At 45.5% G+C, this 10,097-nt stretch overlaps 1 protein-coding gene across 1 annotated transcript; it reads right to left on the bottom strand.

Moving 5' to 3' along the window:
- Window positions 1-440: 440 nt before the first annotated feature.
- Window positions 441-1,091, bottom strand: LOC110798987 (uncharacterized). The gene has a single exon (XM_022004187.2). It carries the CDS (start codon window positions 1,089-1,091, stop codon window positions 441-443), a length of 651 nt encoding a protein of 216 aa, XP_021859879.2.
- Between the last annotated feature and the right edge of the window lie 9,006 nt (window positions 1,092-10,097).

Below are 10,097 nucleotides of genomic sequence, written 5' to 3'. Positions count from 1 at the left end.
GTTGCCGATCCCCCGGAAGTTCCAGGATAAGAGATTCATTGGTCATGGCGGGGTTGGTAAAGGCTAACTGCCGCCAAACCTCCAAAGCATTAAACTAGATGGAAGCCAGGTCTGATCTGCTTCCCTTCAGCCTCCTCACTATGGGCAGTATCCACATCCATCATCTCCCTTCCACGTTTCTGGTCTGTTCTAATTACCTCACTAGCTTTGCCTTTCGATCCATCACGAGCAATGCGCTTCTAGCCTTTAGTCCTCTTTTGGGTCTGCTCATCACTTACTCCAATTGAGAAAGTGTTTAGCATAACACTTCGATCCCGAGCACTATCAGTAATGGGATTTGAGACATTGGCTTTGGTAGCGACCACACCCACACTGTCCTCAGCTTCAGCCTCCATGCTAACCTGCACCGCCTCACCTGTGCAAACAACTATCTCCTTCCCTTAAAACAAACCATCTTCATTCGAGTCCCTTCTAGCCTTCTCAGTCCCACTAACTAAGTCAAGGGACACAAACTGTAATTTTTCATCTACCTCCTGTATTACTTTCACTTCTTCCACGGTAGGGGCAGGTTTCTTCCTTGTCACAAACAGGGCTCGAGCACATGAGCCTTTACTAGGTTTCCCAACCTCCCCTTTGTTTATCTTCCGTGGAGAAGCTCTCAATTTGTCACTGTATTGTCGCTCAGCCTCATCGTCCCCTGTATTCGCATCACAATCCTTCTCGCCATGTCCCAACTTGTCACATACGTAACAAAACACTGGTAACTTCACAAGTTTGATCGAGAGCTTTTCCACCACGCCTCCCCTCTGTTTTAGGTTCACCATGCATGGTAAGGTTTTACAGGCATCAATAAGCACCCTTATTCGGAGCGATTTGTTAATCCCCACACTATCCGATTTGTCCATGCTAACGAACTCTCCTAGCTTGTTACCAATTGCCTTCGCATTATTTTCATTATTCCGACCTCGCAAAGGTAAATCATAAACCCTAATCCAAAACGGGACCTTATGTAAAGGAGGAACCGAAGGACGCACATTACCGCCCTGAAGCGTTGAACTGAGCAATATCTTCCTCTGGAGTCCAGTTCGCATGCCTGCCCGCCTTGAAGTCCTCCATCATCTTGGCCCGCATTTTGCAAGTGTAATAACCAGCACACTCAATAATCCTTGCCTTGACTTTGGTACGTCTTCAGCTCGTCCACCTCAACAGCCAGCGCCTCCTTCTCGGCATTCAACGCAACAATCTCAGCAACCCCCTTTGCCTGCTCTGCCTCCAGCATCTCGACCTTGGCCGTCGCCTCCTTGGCCACGCCACTGAGTCGACCAGCCTCCTGCTTAGCTTTCTTCATGTCATTTTTCATTTTTACTAACTGGTCTTCTAGTGTTATAACATGATGGCGAGTAGCCAAAGAAGATTGCAGGGCCTATGGTGGCAGAAAAAAAGAAGAAAAAGGAGAAGGCATTTCAGTCACCATACGACGACATAAAGACGACATATACTAATAAAATCTAAGGCACCAAAACAAAACATCTATGCATCCAAGACGCTCTCAACAGTTGCAGCAACTGGGGACAGGGTCTCTTGACGCTCTCGGCTGGATAGCATCCACAGGCGGTCAACTTCTGGCCAAAGTTGGTGCTGAGGAGAATCTGCCGACCCGTAGTCGTTAGGGAATTCAACAGTGAGCTTCCTCTTCCGGGTTGGAGGTGACAGCTTGAATTCGGCAGACAGAGACGTTCTCGTCTCCCCAGTCACAGCAGCATCGTTGGAAGCCTTTGGCGGCCCCCGAGGTGACACCACAGTGACGGGTGTAGACACCTACTTTTGTCCCCATTCCCGAAAGGGAAGGTTCGATGATGAGAACATAAATCTCCACTTGGCAATGCATCTTCTATAAAATAACGAATCTCGATCACCCTTTTCATTTCACCCGAACCTGCTATTTATAGAAACTTGCTAAAAATAGTAATTGCCATAATAGGTAGTTGCTAAAAGCGGCAAGTCATAAAATATAGAAACCTGTCAGAATTAGGTGTTGCACTCTAACATAAATCCTAAAAGAGATAGAATTTGCAAGAGGAATCCTATTCCTAGTATAATTCGAAAATAAGAGTTACGTATTGATTAAAATCCTAACGAACCTAGAGTTTGTAACGGGCCCAGACACATTCCGTCATAAAGTTAATACGCACTAAAAGACTCGGATAAGTCTCAAAGACTCCGTATTCCATGAGTCCAAATCTGACAAGGAAATACGGCCCAGACCCTATTTTCAACGCCTGGCTCTGGGCGCCGAAATCTTCGGCGCCCAGCCCTGGGCGCTGAAATTACCTGGGTACGTGTTCTCTCCTAATTCTTCTTGGATTAGAGCTCTACAATTCTATCTTTCCACGAACTCTTCCCTATAAATACAGCCCCAAATTCGACGTGAAAAGGACACAACACACAATTCATATTCTGAGTATTGACTCCAACCCCTAAGCCTAAGCCTCACGCTGCAAAATTGATCCCGCGTTCTGTCGCAATCGATCCAAAAATCGAACAGAACATATCCTGTCCCTTGTAGCTGGAGAATTAAGCCTGGAAACTTGAGATTCGTTAAATAAAAGGAGAAATAGCACCTCTCAAGGGTCGTGCGTCGTAATGTGTCCCTTTGCATGATTTAATCGCTTTCCTCGCCCTTTTATAAAACTGTTAAACTATTAAATCTGATTGTTCTATCACGCCTAATAAAGATAATATCTTGGGAAATTGAACTATCATGCTAGGTCCCATAAATCAATCTAAACATCACGATCGATCTAGTATTATGTGTTGCATATTGTTAAAATCAATTCAGATTAGTTTAATAGTTAACGCATGTCCCTTCAATTATTTATGCTGAGCTAGTAAGGATATCCTTCCTCTGGAGTTATCGAAGAGCGAGTACTCCTCTCGGTAGTTACAGTCCCCCGAACCCTCAATCTCTACCTTGCGGGTGTACATTGAGAGATCCCCACACCAGGGATCACAAGGGAACCTATGGCCGTCGTGGTCAAACATAATTGCACTCCCTTTATGTCACAATAACCGGGTTTTGTTAGTTTTTCTCATTGTCGTTAAAAACTGAATGGCGACTCCTATATTACTAGTCAATTGGGTGTAAACTCACAGGAAATCCAATTACACTTGATTTGACAAAAAGAAACGTCACGCCCACGAGGGACGAGGTCACACATTAGCCTCGTGCTTTTTCGACCCCCTCACAGTGGCGACTCCGCTGGGGATGGTGAAGGAAATACTCGTGCTCGTAGGTAATCAAAATAGCCGAAGGGTGAAACGATCCTACCCCGCGTTTATTTCTCCATCAAGTTGGGACGACCTGAAAATCAGCATATTAATGTGAACGGACAGAACCGCATAACGAATCTTGGCTCCCTTGGATGGTTCATCTCGGGAGTTGGGACTAAGGATACCCATCGCCAACCGGGGGTGCATACGCTTCGAATGTTGTTCACTCGGCACTTTCGCTAGTAGTACACCTGTCCCAAACCCAATCGCTCGCCCACTAGGTCCCTCTCATTGGTGCATGCCCCCTTGGCTTACATCGTGATTGACCTCTTGGGCGAAATTCGTCTGTTGAAGGCACTACCTCGACCGGGGCATGTGTTGGATCTGCGATAGAAGCGGTACCAAGCCAGGCGCAAATACTACCCATAGAGGCCTATCATAAACTACATGACATATTATTATCTTGCCTCATGATGTAATGTTAGTTATGTGTAGCGAATTATGTGATTGTGTGTGACAAATAATTCTAGAAAACCAACGACCTTAAAAGTTGCCCAAGCATTCATAAACCAATTGGCCAAAGAGTTATACCAAAATACGTGTTCCGCATACCCGAACGATCGCCACAAAAATAAGCGACGCTCGGGATGGCCCATAACGAATCCCACAAATGCTGCACAACGCGTAAAGGACGTTATTAGGCAAGCACGCAAAATCAAGTCGCATAAACGAAAAGATATACGCAGACGAAAGACGAGGACCAGCCAGGGACGCATTTTCAACGCCCCTGGCTGGGCGCCAATATTTCTGAAGCCCTTCGCTGGGCGCTGAAGTTGCTGCCTGGCCTTTTGGTCAGGCCCAGCGGCCTCGGTGCCCTCGCATAAAAAATACGTAGGAAAAAAAAACTTTTTCGTGAAAATTGCTGCGATGGCGTATGAAAAGGCACTCGATTCTAAAAGCGACTAAAAAAAATATAATAAATAACTCTTTGTGTCGTTGTTAGGCCTCCTACGACGACAATGTTTGGCACAAAAACCGAGCATGCTAATAATTATGAATGTCACACGGGCAAAGATTTTCGAAAATATAAAGAGTTCAAAGTGCACACATAATAGTCCAAATATACTAGTCCGACTTAAGGGTAGTCATAAAATGTCTAAAAAACCGACTCGTGAAATAAACTAATGTGTCTCCTACTCCACAACAATAATGCAGGGCCCCTGAATACCTACCCGTGATAGCCATCAAGGATCGCAATGGAAGTAGCATGTCCCGAACATCTATTCCTAGAGGTCGCACAAACCCAAGAGATGCATGCTCTGGAACACGACCCTATACGTTCTCAAAGGCCACTCGCCTCAAAGAACCACGCTATGCCAACAACGCTCCCCAACTCACATGCTTTCGGGCTATTGTTTGGGTTAGAAAAGAAAAGAGCAAGGAACGAAACAGAAATTATGGCATTGGCCCTTCAAGATGAATTGTTCGATCCCACTAAACTGATCGCTCCATCACCCTTAAAGGTTGACCAAATCCAACGAGGGTGGCGCAAGACCTTCAAATGGACTAATGCTCGTGGAATGAAGTTCAAGATATCTGCGGGAGAGGGCCCAATGTACGAAGAATTAGAGTCTGAATCCGAGTCCGACTCCGAGTCCGAACCTAGAAAAATTGTAACCCCTCCCAAAACTAGTTTAGACCCGGAAATATCCACTCCGGGAGATCTTTTTGATGTAATGCTTCTTGACTTTAATATGATAAACAAAACTTTCGAGTATATGCCGCTTAAAAATCCGAGTAGTAATGCAGAATGCCTCGCCACTAATGAGTACGAAAAAGAGCCAGAAGAGGAATATACCGAATTAATAAAAGCTGTAAATGAACAAGAACTCAAAACTCCTATAATTGAGGACACAGAATCGGTAAATATTGGAACAGAGGAAAATCCTAAATTCATTAAAATCGGCCTCACCTTAACTCCCACTGAAAAAACCGATCTAATCTCCACTTTACGGGAATTCAAGGGTGTCTTTGCTTGGTCCTACAAAGACATGCCCGGAATAGATCGAGAAATCGCTGAGCATAAGATTCCGCTAGATCCCAAAATGACGCCAGTAAAACAAAAGCTACGGCGGCTCAAACCGGAGATAGCCTTGAAAATAAAAGAAGAAATCACTAAACAATTAGACGCCGGCTTCATAAAAGTCTCCAACTACCCAGAATGGGTGGCCAATATTGTCCCCGTAGCTAAAAAAGATGGACGAGTGCGAATGTGTGTAGACTTTCGAGATCTCAACAAAGCCAGTCCCAAAGATGACTTCCCTCTACCTCACATTGACATATTGGTAGACAACACCGCGGAACATGCGCTTCTCTCCTTTATGGATGGGTACGCAGGATTCAACCAAATACTTATGGCAGAAGAAGACATGGAAAAAACAACCTTCATTACCCCTTGGGGTACATATTGCTACACTGTAATGCCTTTTGGTTTGAAAAACGCGGGGGCCACCTATCAAAGAACAGCCACCACGTTACTCCATGACATGATACACAAAGAAATCGAGGTCTATGTAGACGACATGATCGTCAAATCTAAAGACCGGCACGGTCACCTCCCGGCACTTAGAAAGTTCTTCACCCGAATCTTGAAATATAACATGAGACTAAATCCACAAAAATGTGTGTTCAGGGTAACCTCTGGAAAATTACTAGGATATGTAGTTAGTACGCGGGGAATCGAGATTGACCCATCCAAGATTAAAGCCATTACCGAAATGCCCCCACCAAAAACTGAAAAACGGATAAGGGGCTTCCTAGAAAAGTTGCAATACATTAGTAGGTTCATTTCCAAGCTTACTATGACTTGTGAGCCAATATTCAAAAAATTAAGAAAAGAAGAAAAAGCCGAATGGGATGAACAATGCCAAACTGCCTTCGATAAAATTAAAGAATATCTAAGAAAACCACCCGTCCTTTCCCCTCCTTTGCCTGGAATCCCTTTACGCCTATACCTAACCGTCACGGATACTGCAGCGAGAGCTATGCTCTCACAGTGTGTACATGGATCCGAGCGATCCATCTACTACTTGAGCAAGAAGTTCATACAGTACGAGACGAGATATACAGAACTTGAGAAAACCTGCCTCGCCCTCGTCTGGGCGTCCAAAAAACTCAGACATTACCTATTGGCCCACACCGTTCATATAGTGTCACAACTAGACCCCTCGAAATACATGTTCGAAAAACCCGCTCTAAACGGTCGCCTATCTAGATGGCTAGTCATGCTCTCAGAATTCGACCTAAAATTCATGCCAGAAAAAACAATCAAAGGAAGAGCAGTAGCCGAATTCCTGGCCGAGCATGCTACGAACGAGGAAACCACGGAAGCTTACCTCCTCCCTGGCGAGGAACTTCAGATGATACAAGACGACTATTGGACACTATACTTCGACGGTGCGTCCAATCAGAAGGGATGCGGTGTCGGAGTTCTCCTAGTCAGTCCCGAAGGGGCCCATATACCAATTTCCGTCAAACTTGACTTTGAGGCCACGAACAACGCCGCCGAGTATGAAGCCTGCATAGTGGGGCTAGAGGCTGCAGTTAGACTCGGAGTCAAACATCTACAAGTCTTCGGGGATTCTTCCCTAATAATCAACCATATATCCAAAAGATGGAAGGTCCGAAGCACTAGTCTCTCAAAATATCAAGCTCACTTAGACCAAATAGTCGAGCAATTCGAAAAAATCAAGTATACGTACTTACCAAGAGACGACAACCAATTCGCGGATGCACTAACAAAGTTAGCTTCAATGCTCAACATCCCGAATAAATGGGACGAAATGACCCTTCGGGTCGGACGAAGAAAAGAGCCGGCTTATTGCTGTGCCATAGACTCTGAATCTGAAAACACCGAAGAAGAACCATGGTATAAGGACATCCTTCGTTACAAAACAAGTGGGGAATTCCCCCCAAACACCTCCCCGCGAGCACAAAAGGCCCTACGCCTCCTCGCGTCGCAATATAGCATAATCCTGGGAGAATTGTACAAATACACGCCAAATAAAATCAAGTTACTTTGTGTTCACCAAAACCAAGCCCAAAGACTAATGGAAGAATACCATAACGACGTGTCTGGACCTCATATGAACGGCAAAATGCTATCCCGGAAAATATCCCGCTCAGGGTATTATTGGACCACCATGGAAACCGATTGCCATCACTTTGTGAAAACTTGCCCAAAATTCCAAATCTTCAGTAACCTTAACCACTTACCTCAGCTCCCTCAGAACTATACACATTCACTTCCCCATGGCCCTTTTCTACCTGGGGTATAGATATAATCGGCAAAGTAACACCCACAGGCGTAGGGGGACACGAGTATGTTTTAGTCGCAATTGACTACTTCACTAAATGGGTAGAGGCAGTCTCCTACGCAAAATTAACGGCCAAACATGTAGCTCGATTCCTAGAAAAGAACATATTATGTCGATACGGGGTTCCACATGAAATCATAAGCGACCAAGGTTCCCACTTTAGGGCCGAAGTCCAAGACCTGCTCGAAAAATACCATGTCAAACACCATAAATCCTCTCCCTACAGGCCACAAATGAACGGCGCGGTAGAGGCGGCCAACAAAAACATTAAAGTCATAATCGAAAAAATGGCCGAAAATTATAAGGATTGGCCCAACAAATTACACTTTGCATTATGGGGTTATCGAACCTCAATCCGCACCTCCATTGGAGTAACACCCTACTCCTTGGTATACGGAATGGAAGCAGTCCAACCGATCGAGTTGGAAATTCCCTCCCTCCGGATCGTCCAAGAAAGCAAGCTGCCCGAGGCCGATTGGGTTCAAGCTAGGTACGACGAACTCGTTCTTTTAGACGAACGGAGGTTGAGGGCTTTACATCACGTGCAAGTGTATCAAAAGCGTATCGCAAGGCAATTCAACAAAAGAGTCAAACCTCGAAATATCAAAGAAGGTGATTTTGTGTTAAAAGAAGTCCGCGCACCTACTACGGACCCCCGAGGAAAATTCCGGCCTAATTGGACCAGACCATATTTTGTAAAGACCATCATACCTGGCGGAGCGGTCCAACTGGCCGACATAGATGGAGCGGAATTCGCTAACCTCACGAATTTAGACCAATTGAAAAAATACTATGTTTAATAAAATTCAGTCTGGAGTTAAGGCATCTAATAATACACATTAAACTCATAAGCAAGCATTCTGCGCATTACTCTAACCGAACGGCATAAGACTCGCTAAAGTAGAAAGGGCGAAAAACACGCAAAGAACACAGTTTCAACGCCCAGGGCTCGGGCGTCATTCTCTCCTTCCACCAATCCTCCCGCCTCTGCAAGTGTTCGTACTCCTTTTTTCGGATCATCAAAAGAACCACGAACACTTGGGGGGGGTGGCGGACGTGTAATGAACACCCCTTTCACCCCTTTCAAAAAAACACCCCTTTCAAAAAAAACATATAGCTAGAACTACGCGCGACCTGATTCTGACAAGATACGTAGGCAATCCTTACCAAGGATTCGGTCCAATAAAAAATAAATAATAATAAAGTCATGGAACACATCGAGAGGAAAAGATATTACAAAGGGAACTATACCCTAACCCATCCACGAGCAAGGCTAAAAGATCAAATAGAAAGAAAAGCGAAGCCACGAAATAAATTTCAGGAGCAAGCCCAAAAAAGGAGTATGGCACGAGTCGGCAAAAAACGGAAACCCCAAATGTAGACATAAGAAAACATACATATGTAATACCCCCCAAGTAGTCGGCTGGTCTAAATATGTGTGCACTCTTGTATAAACTCATTTTTTCATTTGAAAACAATATATGGAATTCTTTCTTTTTCAAAATTCGTCGTTGGTTTAGAAACCTAGTACTGTCATAATGCTATATGTTGAGGCCTCATTTGATTAAGGCAACCTAGCAAGCCCATGGAAGGCTCAAAACATTCTTGCACCAAAGATTCGCGAAAATAAATAAAACATATATACATGCGAAATACAAGAATGAATAAATACAAAAGAGGAGGCAAGCCTAAGACTCGTCATCGGCTTCATGCCTCCAAGCCTCACCAGTCCATCCGCTCCACCCCCCATAGTGTGAGGACCCCCAGCCAGAATCGCCCCAAAACTGAGGCTGTGGCTGCAACTCGGGGCTGGGCTCTCAAGCCACCGACACGGAACGTCGCCTACGCTCCGGCTCGGACCTCTCCCCAGAAGAACTCACCCCCACATCAGAACGGCGATGCCGTAGGGGCGAGTGTCGTGCCCGCTCTCTCTCCTCAGGGCCGTGTCCCCCGAATCCCGGCGGTCCCGCATCGTCGGCCCCGGCTCGTCCGGTCCCCGTCTGTAGAAACAAAAAAGGAAAATGAGTGACAGAAAGCCAAATAAAAAGGTACAGGTCAAAAAAAAAACCGGCACATTACCTGAGTAGAGCGGGGGCTCCTGCAAGAAAGTGCAGATCGGGCCCGAGCCAACGCGGACTTCAACCGGTTAATCACCCCCACCATCGCATTGGCCGTACGGGCCGGAACCTGAAATGGGAATGTCAGTAACAAAAGAAAACAGAAAAAATAAGAAAGATGCATAAATGAAAGGTGCATACCGCCTGTACTCCCTCAGGGAGCGGAGCATGGAAAACCCGGCCTTCCGGGACAGTCTCCACAACCTCGGATCCACTCTCCCCAATATATGAGATCCGAGCATCGGGAGGCACCCATCCCCCTAACAAAGGGTCAAGATGCTCCTGCACAAAACACGATAAATATAAACACATGGGCACGAACATGAAAACACTG

Source organism: Spinacia oleracea, chromosome 1, assembly GCF_020520425.1.
Source record: "Spinacia oleracea cultivar Varoflay chromosome 1, BTI_SOV_V1, whole genome shotgun sequence".
NCBI classification, from domain to species: domain Eukaryota; kingdom Viridiplantae; phylum Streptophyta; class Magnoliopsida; order Caryophyllales; family Amaranthaceae; genus Spinacia; species Spinacia oleracea.
The sequence above is the reverse complement of the archived record's forward strand: the minus strand, read 5'-3'. Positions and strand labels throughout refer to the sequence as shown.

Bases quoted from the DNA above. Each gene is read 5' to 3' on its own strand.
- LOC110798987 (XM_022004187.2), bottom strand. From the start codon at position 1,091: ATGCGAACTGGACTCCAGAGGAAGATATTGCTCAGTTCAACGCTTCAG.